Here is a 12,796-nt window from a genome sequence, read left to right on the forward strand (position 1 = left end):
AGAGACATCCAGACACAGAGGGACACGAGCTGCCCGTGGTGGGACACAGCAAGCCCTCTCCTCCCTCCAGTGCCGGGTACCGGGACCCGCACGACCTCCCGAGTTGGCGCCGGGGCTACCCCGATGGGGCACTGCATGCCAGGGTTCCATGGGACAGGAGAGGAGGGGAGAGCAGGTTACAGCACTGCTGGGCAACCTGGCTCCACTGGCACCCTCCCCAGGCCTCGCTGTATGGTGCTGGCCTTGGGCATCACCCACCTTGGAGCCCCGCTCATTGAAAATTATCTCCACGTCCAGAATTTTCCCGAATTGCTGCAAGTGGAGAGAACAGAGGGGTGAGTGCCTGCAAAGCCCCTGACCCTGCATCCAGAGCTGCTGGCATGGGGCTCTGTGCCAGGGATGGGAAGAGGGCTGCCTTGGGGGCCAGACCTGGGCACCCCCAGGGTCATGCAAGGGAAAGCCCTTGTTCCTCCCATGGCTCCCACTCTGACAGGACTTGGGGAGTCTCAACCAAAATTTCATTAATTAACACTGCTCTGAGTCCAAATGAGGGCTGGGAAGGGGACAGTGGAGGGGGACAAGGGCTCTGTGTCACCTCCTGCTCCACACACAGGGGCTGGGCAGGATGTCCCTTGGGAGGTGACAGTGCCAAGGTCACAATGGTGCCACGGGGCAGGGATGTGATGGCTGGGTGGATCTGTACTCACCCCAAACATTTGCCGCAGGTCGGGGTCCCGGAATCGAAAGGGAATGTTGGAGACGTGTAACCTCTTGGGCTGCTGCTTGTCTGTGTTGTCTGAGGAGTGTAGCTGCTGGCTGTCTGTCTGTGCCGCTTCGTCTGTCTGCTGCGGGAGGCACCGCTGCCATCAGCCCCCGGCCGTGCCAGCCCCCTGTCCCCAGTGGGAATGTCCCCCTGCCCTGTGCTTGGCCCTGCCTGCCCCCAGGGACACCCTGTGGTCCCCAGGTTCTGGGCAGTACCCCACGGGTGTCCCTCCCTCCTGGTGAGCCAGGGGATGCTGGTGGGGTTATGGGGATGCTCGGGGTGGGGGTGCAGATGCTGCACCCGGGACCGTGTGGGAGGACTGGAAAGTGCAGAGCTCAGCACCTTCCTGGTGCTGCATTCCAGCGCTGTAATTGCCACGGTCTCCTAGAGCAGAGCCAAGCAAGTGGATTACGAGTGATGAGAAATGATGGGGGCTCTGAGGGGGAGTGATGGTGGCAGGAATACCCAGCCTGGTACCCTGTGGGACATTGGCCAGGCAGCACCACTGCCCCAGGACCCTCCTGGCAGCTCTGGCACTGCCCTGGACCCTGCAGCAGCACTGCCCCAGCACCTCCCGTGCCTCTGGCACTGCCCCGAGCCCACCACAGCCCCAGCACTGCCTTACCGGTACCGTCTGTGTCCCTGCTATGGACTGTGTGCTGGCGTCGCTGCCCGGCTGCTCGGGGTGGCTCTGTGCTGGTGTGTAGAGGGTCATGGCGTGCTCCGGTACCGTGCTCTGCCCCGAGTAGTCCTGCGTGGGGTGGGGGTGCGGCGGCGCGTACTCTGCGGGGATCCCGTTCTGGGGGGGCGGGGGGTACTGGGCGGGGGGGTAGGGCTGAGCCATCGCATCCGGCGGGGCCGTGGCGTCCTGGTTACCCTGCCGAGAGAGCGGCACCGTCCCCCTCAGCTGCTGGCACACCTGGGCTGCCACTTGCCCTGGGATGGGGTTCTGATCTCCATGGCCAGAGCCAGCCCCACCCGCCCCACTGCCCCCCAGCCTTTGGTGTCTCCCTCACACCCCGGGCTGTCTCTGTGCTGTGGTGGCTTTGGGGTCACGTTGCCAGCAGCTGAGCCCCATCCTCTCCCGCTCCCATGCCCTGCCTGCCCATTGTGCTGGGCTTGGGCAGAAGGACGGAGGCCTCCATGTGGGGTTTAACTCCTGAAGCTGGCATATCCCTCTCCTTGGGAAGGGAGACCTGGCCAGGCCCCATTTGGAGCCCGGCACAGGGCAAAGCAGAGCCTGGCCAGCAGCATCATGCTGGGAGCTGCACAGCACCAGCACCGGCTGGGCGGGCTGTCAGGGAGGGATGCTGATGGCCCCTTGGCAAACACCAGACAGGGATCAATTAACCGCTAAATATTTAATTAGGCCCTTTGCTCTAACGCAGCTGGCCGCCTTGGTCAAACGGGACAAGCTGCACACACACCACGGGCCAGGGGCTGCTGGGGTTCGTGTGGGGCTGAGAGGGCAGCGTGGGGCTCCCAGGCAGTGTCTGGTCTGCACACCCACCCATCCAGCTACTGCCCATCTTCACAGCCCAGCACACCCTTGGCCGTGCCCCTCGCACAGGTGTGCACGCACCTGCGGCCGGCACAGCTGCAGCCCCCGAGGCAGTGCCAGGGCCGCGGGGGGCAGCGCCCGCAGCCCCTTGGATGCTTTACAGCACGCTGCAGCAGCCTCTGGCCTGTGAAATCCGCCTGTGGCTCAGCCCGCAGAGACAAGCTCCTTAACTGCGTGTGTGTGTCGCCGATTTATGTCAGGGAAGGATGGTGGGGGTGGCAGGGGGATGCGCTGGCAGCTGCCGTCCCCAGGCTGTGAGGGTGGCAGCAGAGCCGCAGCGGGGACACACGGAGACCCAGCGGGAATAGCCCCGCTCAGATCTGCAAGTCATCGGCGGCGGCAGCGCCTGCCCGCGCTGACTCAGCTGCTCGGGACGCGCCAGCCCGATGCACCTGCCTGCGTGGGCCGGGGCTGTCAGGCTGCAGGAGCCCAGCCCATGGACGGCCCTGCCCCGGGAACTGCCCACGCCACTCCTGCCCACACCCCAGGTGCTCATTCCACCTGGCAGGCCAGAGGCTCCATCCTGAGCTCGCCTGGGTCTCGGCACTCAGCCCTCCTCCAGGGAGCTGGCACACACCGACAGTCACCGTGTCACTCTCCCGGTGCTGCTGCCCATTCCTCCCTGCCTGATCCCTGGCGCCCTGTGCCCGTCCCTCCCTGCCTGCACGGGCAGAACCAGGAGCAGCCCACATCCCTCCTGCCTGCTCTGCACTGGACACAGCCTTGCTGTCACTACAGCCGGGATCAGCCACCAACACGCAGGGACTGGGATGTCAGCAGGGACTGTCCCCACCTGCCAGGTCTTGGGCCCTCCCGGCCCCTCGTCAGCCTGTCCCACCAGCCATGTCTGTGTCAGTTGTTAATCAGGGCTGTCGCAGTGCCTGTCAGCTGGGCACTATTTCATTCAGGGACCATTAGGTTCCCCTGGTTGCTGCTCATGGCGCTGGAGCTGCGGCTGCTGCAGATCCACAGATCCACGGCTTCCAGGGCCTCCTGTCCGCTCCCAGGGCCTGGCCTCCCCACTGGGACAGAGCTGCTCACTCGGGGCTGCTGTGGATGAGGGTTCTATGGGGAGGGGAACACTGACAGGCTTGGCTGTGTGCTACCCGTGGACATCACACTACTCAGTTCCACACCCCACGCTGCCCACAGCACTGGAACAGCCCCATCCCAGGGCAGTCCCAGGCACTGAGGGTCCCTCTGTTCTTCCCTTCTGGGGTGTCCCACTGCACTGAGCACCCAGGGGGTCCCTGGGGACGCATCTCTACAGCCCATGAGAATCCCAGCTCGGGGTGCCAGGCCATGCAGGGAGCCTGTGGCACAGCGCTGGCCTGTGGGTGCCAGGGACAGGGGCTCTGAGAGACACCCCTTGCTCTGCCAGCACCCAGCCCTCCTGGGGGCACGGGGACGCTCCCACACATTGCTTTTGACACTTGCAGTAAAAGAAATTCTGGTCCTTAACAGCCCTTGGCGTAGTTCAAAATGAGACAGATCAGTTCAGTGCCTGAGCCTGGAGCAAAGCTGGCAGCACAGGGGGCACAAGCTGTACCTGGCACCTCTACTGCCCACCTGCTTGGGCAGGTACCAGCAGGACTGTGGCATGGCCCTGTGCTGAAACACCACTGCCCCAGGGATGGCGGTGGAGAGGCTGGGACAGGGAGCCCAAGTTTCCCTGCCCCGTGTCCCCTGTGCAGTGCCCTCTGCCCCGTGTCCTCTGCCCCGTCCCCTGCCCCCGTCCCCTGCCCTGTGTCCTCTGCCCTGCCCACGGCTCAGTCTCACACCACCAGCCCTGCGCAGTGGCTGAGGCAGCAGGCAGGGGGTAGATATCATCTTTAGCTGATTAAATGTCCCTCATTAACGAGTTTCTTTAATTAATGAAGTTTTTTTGTTTGCTCCACTTGCTTCCCCCCCCCCCCCACACTCTGCCTCCTCAGCACAATCCAGGCCATTTCCTTTCAAGTCATTTAGCGCGTGGGGCCAGTTCCTGCCGACACCGCATTTTGGTGATTGTGCCTGTCAGCTCGGGGCTGACGCCGCCGTTTCCCACATTTGTTCCTTTTGAAGAAAATAACGTGCCAGGAGCCCCCGGACACAGAGGACGGGTCAGAGCAATCACCTGAGTGCAGGGCCCTGCACTAAGGATGAGGCAGCTGCCAGCCACGAGCACCTGCACAGGGCCACCAACCTCGCCGTGACAGCGTCCTGCCAGCACGGTGTGACGGTGCCACGCAGGAGGGCTGGGCTGACGGCGCTCACCAGCACCCGTCCCTGCTGCTGCCACCGACGTGCCAGCTTCCTGCCAGCCTCATGGCCATCGTGCTGCCTCGGCCTGACCCCAGCCCCATCTCCAGCCCAGGACAACTCCCACCAGCTGACTCTGCCCTGGGCTGTGCCCTGCCTGCGCTGCACAGGGCTGATGCTGCAGGGGTGGCACAGCACAACACGGCCTGGTGACGGCATGGCACTGCCCAACCATGGCATGGCACTGCCTGGTGACGGCATGGCACTGCCCAACCATGGCATGGCACTGCCTGGTGATGGCATGGCACTGCCCGGTCACGGCATGGCACTGCCTGGTCATGGCATGGCACTGCATGGTCACAGCATGGCACTGCCTGGTCATGACATGGCACTGTCCAACCATGGCCCGTCAGAGCATGGCACTGCCCAGTCACGGCATGGCACTGCCCAGTCATAGCATGACACTGCATGGTCACAGCACTATTAGGTCATGGCACACGCACAGCTGGGTGAAGCCACATGTGGGGAGAGGGAAGACAGCCCTGTCACTACACACTCCCCACCCTAGCAGCAGTCCCCTCTGCCTGTGGCTGTCCTGCTCCTCCCACTGGGAACCAGGCACTTGCTGCAGGGGGAAAGAGGGGCCCACAGCACCATGGTATCCACAGAGCCCCCGTGCTCCTGCCAGCTGCAGAGCCTCAGAAAGCATATTCTGCAGGCAGGGCAGTAAGGAGTGCAGGCAGGGCAGGGCAGGGCAGGCAGAAACCACTTTGCTGTGACCTGGAATAGCTCCTGCCTGCTTGCTAATGCCAGGGCACATCCTTGCTTCATCATGAGGGAGCCTGAGGTCACTGCTGAGCACAGGGAAGGGTGCTCAGCAATTCCAAACGTCTCCTGTGGGAGACCCGCTGTGCCCACCAGCAGGACACTGGAGCGAGGAGCAGCCAGGGAGACTGATGGGGCCATCAGCCCTTACACCCACTGCCCTGGAGCAGGGCGAGTGGAAACTGTGCTGAGCAGCAGAGACGGATTCAAGAAATGCCCCAGTGGAGGCAGGAGGGTCCTGGCATGGCCCAAGGTTGCCCCCAGGCATCCTGGGCCCATGCAGGCATCTCCGTGCCCAGCAGGACTCATCTGCATGACAGATGCAGCGCTCCCCCTTCGATCCGGCCCTCGCTCATGCTAATGACTGTCAACACGGAACAGAGGCCATGAAGGGGAAGAAAATTACTCCCTGAAAAGGAATTGACTGATCCCTGTCATTTCTCACAAAACCACTGACCTGTAAATATTTCATTACCCCAAAAGCTGTGCCATCCATACAAAGCAGTGTCCAGTGCTGTGCAGAGCTGCTGGCTGCGGGGCAGGGGGGTCAGGGAGCCCCAACAGGGACCAGCCCTGCCCACCGTGGGGATGCCAGGAGCTGCTGGTGGGTTGCTTACCCCCAAAGTGGGGCCACGGTGATCCCACAGAGAGCTGGGGGACATGATGGGGATGGACCCTGTGCGGGAAGCAGGGGAGGAGCGAGGAGCTGCAGGGACCAGCGGCAGCAGCTGTTTCACTGAATGTCTTCATCAGCAAAGCGCAGGGAGGGGTGAGAGGCTGGAAATGGCATCTGCCAGGGACGCTGGGTGGGAAAGGAGTGCTCCAGTGAGCAGGCAGCACCTGAGGGGGAGGAGGAGGAGGAGGAGCAGCGGGGGGAAGCAGAGCAGCCTGTTGGCATGTGAAACACCATTTTTCTGGGCTGCCACGCGTTTCCCGGCACTGTGCATCCCCCTACCCTGCTCCTGCCCTTGGCCCCCCTGGGCTCCAGCTCACAGAGCCAGGGACGCTGCTGCCCCTCTGCCCCGGCAGCCTGGGGAGGACAGGCAGAGCGATGTGACATCCAGAAGTGAGGATGACACAGGACACACACCAGCACGTGTGTCCCTGTCACCTCCGGCACGGGCAGAAGGGCCACGGTCCGGCCCCGCTCCTGGCTCTGCCAGCTGGAAACTTCGGAGCTGAGGCTTCATGAAATATTCATTAAGTAAATGGTGCAATTTCATCTGCATTCAGCCAACTTCATGTATATTTCAGAGTATTATGAAATGATAATGTTGTGTAACCAAGGCGAGACGGGGGTGCTGGGGGGGGCTCCCGGCCACCCCCGCCTGCAGCTCCCGGCTCGCCACGTACCGGTGCCACCGCACCGGCAGGGACCGACGGCTGCGTCAGCGCCGGGGACACGGCAGGATCAGGCGCGGCGGCGGGACGAACAGAGCTCCGGGATGCACAGCCCTCTGGCTCCCTCCCGAACACCGCCCGCCACCGCCACCGGGGCCCGGGCTCACCCACGGCAGCTCCCGAACTGCCAGCGGTGCCAGGGCACACCTATGGCAGTCCTTGGTGGCATCCCTGGTGGCACAGCTCTGCCTCCAGGCACACCGGGGCGAGTCAGACCTGGTGTTCGCAGTGCTGGCTGGGATTCCCAGCAGTGTTCGGTCCCCAGTGGTCACCAAAAGGTTGTGACAGGTGGCACACGAGGCACAAGCTAGGCTGCAGAGCCCAGGGGTGGGCTGGAGGTAACCTGAGTCCTCACCAGCCCCTCCTGAGCTCTGCAGGTGGCAGAGTGCCACACGCACGTACCCACACGTGGCACTGCTCAGTGGTGACCGCTCTGCTGCTCCAGTGGGCCTGGGCCAGCTGCTGTGTTCCCCCTGCTGGAAAGGGCTGGGGCTCTAGAACCCTCACGAGGAGCTGCCAGAGCCCAGCTGCGGGCAGACAGCTCCAGACCTGCGGGCAGTGGCACCAGTGGCCACGTCCGGTGGCCTCACACCTCCCACAAGCCCCACACCAGCTCCACTGCCCCCCACACCTGGCCCCACCGCTCACAGGGCCCCACGAACCCCGCTGAAGCCTGGGTCCTGCACCTGCAGAGCCCCTCGCACCCCGGAGCCCAGCCACAGCCCCTGTCACTGTCACACCAGTGCCACCGTGCTGCTCTGGCACAGCTGCATGTGGCACTCGCTCACCCAGACGGTGTGGGCACTCGTGGCACCACAGACCCATGCGTGTGCCTGGACAGTGCTTGCACGCAGCCCTCTCTAATAGGCAGCCAGGAGCATAATTTTTCCTCTAATTACATATTCAGCACTTCTGAGAAAATGAGATTTTGGTAATTCAATTGGACTGAGAAGCAGCGCTATAATAAAATGAAATTTGTAACAATCGTGCAGTTAAATTAGTTAAATGGAGAGGAAGGAGCTGTGGAAAATTGACCCCTCGATCTCCTAAAGACTAATCAGACATTTGAACCGGGCTGTGCTAACAAAACGCCTGGGGTGTGCGGCACAGAGTGAGGGGAGAGCAGAGATGCCCTGAGGGCAGGGCTGGGAAACAGCCGGGCACCTGGCGGTGTCACAGAGAGGACATCCCTGCTCCGGCCTGGGGTGGCATGGCATGGCTTTGGCAGGAGTGAGCCAGGTAAGGAGCTGGAGCCATGCCCTCTGTGGCACTGCCACTGCCAGGGCCTGGCCACTGGGCCTTGGCAGTGGCCAAAACCATGGAGGCCACTGTCCCCAGCGGCTCCTGGACACACACCACGTCCCTCCTGGGTGTGCAGGGGGTGCCCAGTGGTCCCCTTCTACCAGGAGGGACCACAGGGACATGCCTGGCAGTGTGACCAGCCCTGAGTGGGGACAGCCACTGCAGGACACCCAGACAGGGATGGCACCCAGTGCCAGGCTGGTGGGCAGAGAGGCATCCCATGGGCTGGAGGGGTCTGCAGCAGGTACAACGTAATTACCTTCAATATTTATCTTGTTGTTCATCTTTTCTATTTTTTCTTGTAAGAGAAAAGGAGAAAAAGACGAGTTTCTCATTTGCAAGTTAATTAGTCTAATTACCTCTAATTAAGGGCTCCCCACACAATGCAGATCACAAATAAGCTGCCACTGTCGCCTGCTCCCACTCTTTTCTCCCCAGTTTTGATTTTCCACAGGAGCTATTTGAAGGCTGTGGTGAGAACCCGTGTGTGGATCCTGGCTGGGCACAGCAGGGCTTGTATGGAATGTGGGAACAGCACCCAGCCCCTGGCAGGCGATGCCCACAGCACTGTGGGGGCCACCACAAACTCTTCACCTGCTGGGACGCTCCAGGAGTCAGGGGGCTGCTCCCTCCTGGCCCCTGGAACACCAAGGGATGTGGTGCAGCTTAAAGCCCTGCTGGGGCTGCCCATGGGCAGTGGAGGGGTGAACCCTGCAGCAGCTCCAGCCCACAGCTCCAGCCCAGAGCTCCAGCCCACAGCTCCAGCCCACAGCTCCAGCCCAGAGCTCCCAGCCCACAGCTCCAGCCCACAGCTCCATCCCACAGCTCCAGCCCAGAGCTCCCAGCCTGCTCAATGGCACTGGCACGTCACTGGGTCAGTGGCCATGGCATGGCCAGCACTGCACAGCCCCTGACCACACACTGCTAGGCTCACACCAGCACTGGAAGATCCACCTTCTTCCCTGGACATTTAGTTCTCCTGTGCCCAGGCACCCTTCCCAGCCTTCTCAACACTGGCACAGCTCCCCACACCCTCCCAGCACCCAGCCCCACACCTGCCTACAAAAACCAGCAGCACTGAAGTGACTAACGCCCTTCCTGGAGGGGCTACAGTGTCCCTTGGTGCCCTGGCTCCTCCATGGAAGCCCACTCACTATCCCACAGGATAGTGACACAGTGACCCCACACAGGAGCCCCCACCCCTGTGGGGACAGCAGCCAGGCAGCCAAATGACCCTGAAGCTCCTGGAGGTGCCCGGGTGCCCAGCTGCAGCTCCCAGCACTCTGCCCATCCCTGGCTGCAGCCCGTGGAGCTGGCCTGGCTGGGGAGCTGCACAGAAAACCATGTTTCAAAAGCATCTTCCTTTTGGATGGTGGCCCCTGAGCGGGGGCAGCCCCAGAGCCAGGGGTGGTGCAGCTGGTGGAACTGGTGGGGGTGGCCTGCACCGGCTCTTCTAATTAGCCTTTCTTTGTTACACCCCCCACTCCAACTGCATGTGATGCTTTAAAGAATGACAGATACTAAATCTAATTTAATCTACTCATTCACCCATCCCTACAGCATAAAAATAGGAATATACCTATAAAAAGAGCTTTGCCAGGCAGTGTGGGCCAAAATCACAGCTATTGTGGGAAAAGCAGCTTTGCAAAGCTAAAATTAATATCAATGTTTTCAGTATAAAAGAACCCGAACCAGAAAACACTTTTTTGGGGCTCTAAGGCCTGTCCTCAGTGAGCAGGACAGCTGCCACAGCACGGCCAGAGGCGGGAGCTGCCGTGCCAGGTCTCGCAGCCGCGCGATGCCCGGGCAGGGGGAGAAACCCGGTTTGAAACAAACCCACTGCTGCAACACGCGGCACCACCGCTCGGAATAGACCCGCTCCCTAAAAATATAACATGCTAAACTTGGCAGCAGCCCTTTCGGAAAGGAATTTTCCGAGCAGGATTTGCAGAGGCTGTTTCCCGGCGCGCCAGGCGTCGCTCAGCTGAGTCTCCTGTGCCGTGGTGTGACTGTGAGCAGCAGGGATGTTCCCGGCCAGGAGCATCCCAGGGGCAGCACTGCAGTGGGCCTCAGCACACCTGTACGTCAGCCCGGGCTGGGCTCACACCTGCACGTGGCTGGGGCTGCACCTGGGCCGTGCAGGGTACAGCACTGTACTGAGCCTCAGAGCCTGGCTGTGCTCTGGGTCAGCACCGAGCCCTGCCCTGCAGCCATCACTTGCTCACTCACAGCAGCTGAGGTGTGTTTCAAGCACTGACTGAATCCTCTGTTAACCAAACGAAGCCACCCAAGAGTCCTTCCACCCCCAGACCCTCACTGAGCAAGAACCAAATGTCCCTGCCAAGCCCCACCGAAGGGTGCAGCGTTCCCACTGGCCCAGGCTGCAGACATGCACCCGCCCTCCTGTGGCCGCTGCCCTCCAGCCCTCCAAAAGTCCTGCTCTTGGAGCATGGCAGTGCCAGGGGGAGTTCCAGGGCACGGTGTGGCTGCACAACCCAGAATACCATGGACCATGGCTCCTGTGGCTGGGCCAGGGTGGCCAGGTGAGGAAAGCGGAGCAGAGTGAGCTGAGAGGCACCCACAGCACCTGGAAGAGCCACTGGCACTGCTGAGCCCTCCCTGGTGCTGGAAGAACTGAGGTTTTGTTGAGAGCTTCATTACTTGGTCATTCCTTCAAACCCCAACCCAGCTGAAAACACTGGGGCTGGGAGCTATGGAACATCAGCAGCATCCTCAGGGACCAGTCCAGCCACAGGCTCCTGGCAGGGACAGCACTGTCTAAGGGGGCGAGGGCAGTCACTGCATGCAGAGCCTGGCATGCCCCAGCTCTTGACCGACTGGCCAGCCCAGCAGACTCAGTCCTGGTCACTGGCCCAGGCACCATCACGGTACAACCTTCTTACAAACCAGAAAGGGTTTGGACAGGGACCTGTAACCCAGGGGGTCACAACCAGGCCCCCCAGACCCCATGGCACAGCCAACCAAGGGAAAGTCAGCTGAACCCTCTCAGGTGTCCCTCCTACACAGAGGTGAGCCAGGCCAGCTGTCCAGAGCCAGCTCTGGGGTGGGCACGTGCCCACAGGCAGCAGCAGCATTGCTCCCTGTGTGCTCCTGGGGTGCAGGTGGCACAGGTGGACAGTCTAAAACCCAGAGCAAATTCAGAGCTAAAGCAGGTGCCCACCCGTTGAGGGGCCCATCAGCCATGCATGGCCCATGCCCCTGCCCCACGTGATGGCCTCCAGTGACATCTTGTTGTCACACTGTCCCCAAGTGCTGGGTGCAGAACCTCAGCACAGGATAAACTCCAGGAAGAGGATGGAGATTTTCACCTCCATCATGCTCATCAGCCGAGTGAAAATCCAACTCCAAATTCTGTAGCAAAACCCTCCTCCTGGCTTGTAACTCCAGAGCTGCTGCCAAGGAGCAGGAGGCTTCTGGGAGAGCAGGGAGGAAGAGATGCAGAACACAACGGTCAAACCAAACCAGGCAGGGTGATGGGGGAACTGGGAGCTGCGAGGTGCAGAGCTGCACACCCAGGAAAGTTTCTGCTTCCCAGGGACCTGCAGCTCCTCCTTCCCAGCCCTGCAGGCACTGGGAGCACCCGTTGGGCCGTGCTGTCACCGCCACTGCTGCCAGACCCAGGCTGAGCCATGCCAGAGTGCTCTGCAGGGCAAGAGAGCAGCACAGCTGAGCCCCTGGTGTGGCCAGGGACAGGGGGATCCCAGCTGGAGAGCGACATCTCCCATGCTGCAAGACAGGCCCTGGGCCCTGCACTGGCTGCCACTCCAAAGCATCCTTGTGCTTCCTTCCTCAGGACAGAAACCATCCTCTGGACAGGTGGGGGTTCAGGGACAGTTTTTGCCCCGTGTCAGACGTGCGGCAGCCACAGGGACCTCAGTGCAGCTTTGGGAAGGGTGAAACCCAGCGCAGCCCTGGCTGTCCCCGGGCTCTGCCCACGGGAGGGTGCCATAAATCACGCGCCCGTCTCGGCAGCCCTGCCGCAGCCCCCGTGCCCATGCTCGTGCAGCCAGCTCTGGCCTCCAGCGCGGGAGAGAGACCTGGGCCTCGCCATCCCCACCACCGCTGGCCATGACCCTGCTCGGACACCACCACAGACACCCCAAGGGAGCAAACACTCCACAGCCTTCCCCGCTGGGGCGGAGGGTTGGCACCTGCGTGCCTGTCCTCGCCGCTGGGTGAACCGCGCTGGGTACGCCAAGTGCAGGGAGGATGCCATGAATTTTTAAACTCCTGAAAGCACAAATGGAGTGGTTTGCCTGGCTGGGAGATGGGATTTCCGACGCAGCACAGAGGCATTTGAGGAAGATGCTGCCTCTCCCAAGCTGCCCTTCCCCTGGGATGATGGGCCCAGGAACCTCGCACTCAGTGTCCAGCACAGAACCAGGGCAACCCTGTGGGACAGCGAAACCTTGGCCCAGGTGAAGGAACAAACTGAACGACCTAAGCAGCTTCTATCTGGGCTGCCCAAGCCGGGCACCACGTGCCCCCAGTCCCTCTGCAGCAGCTTCCAGCGGCAGCGGGACAGCCCCACGCCCGCCCGGCTGTGGACACGCACACATACGTGCACACACGTGTGCACGCACGAGCTCATCACCTTCCCTTCTGCTCAGGCCACGCAGGAGCCTCGTTCCTTCACCCGAGCATCCATCATCGCCAAGCGGCAGCAGCGCCGAGGCGGGGAA

General features: G+C 61.9%; 1 protein-coding gene across 5 annotated transcripts in view; it reads right to left on the bottom strand.

The window, feature by feature from the left end:
• RBFOX3 (RNA binding fox-1 homolog 3) overlaps positions 1 to 12,796 on the bottom strand; it is a 130,177-nt gene that overhangs the window by 5,231 nt on the left and 112,150 nt on the right. For 4 of the 5 annotated variants that reach the window (XM_041485733.1, XM_041485735.1, XM_041485734.1 and 1 more), the window contains 3 exons: positions 1,389 to 1,640; positions 708 to 845; positions 259 to 312 (listed from right to left, as the gene is read on the bottom strand). In XM_041485733.1, the coding sequence (XP_041341667.1) occupies positions 259 to 312; positions 708 to 845; positions 1,389 to 1,640 (444 nt within the window). The remainder of the gene's footprint in view (positions 1 to 258; positions 313 to 707; positions 846 to 1,388; positions 1,641 to 12,796) is intronic. The other variant, XM_041485732.1, reaches the window with a different exon arrangement.

The sequence above is a fragment of the Pyrgilauda ruficollis genome, unplaced genomic scaffold (genome assembly GCF_017590135.1).
Source record: "Pyrgilauda ruficollis isolate IOZ18807 unplaced genomic scaffold, ASM1759013v1 scaffold72, whole genome shotgun sequence".
Taxonomy (NCBI): Eukaryota; Metazoa; Chordata; class Aves; order Passeriformes; family Passeridae; genus Pyrgilauda; species Pyrgilauda ruficollis.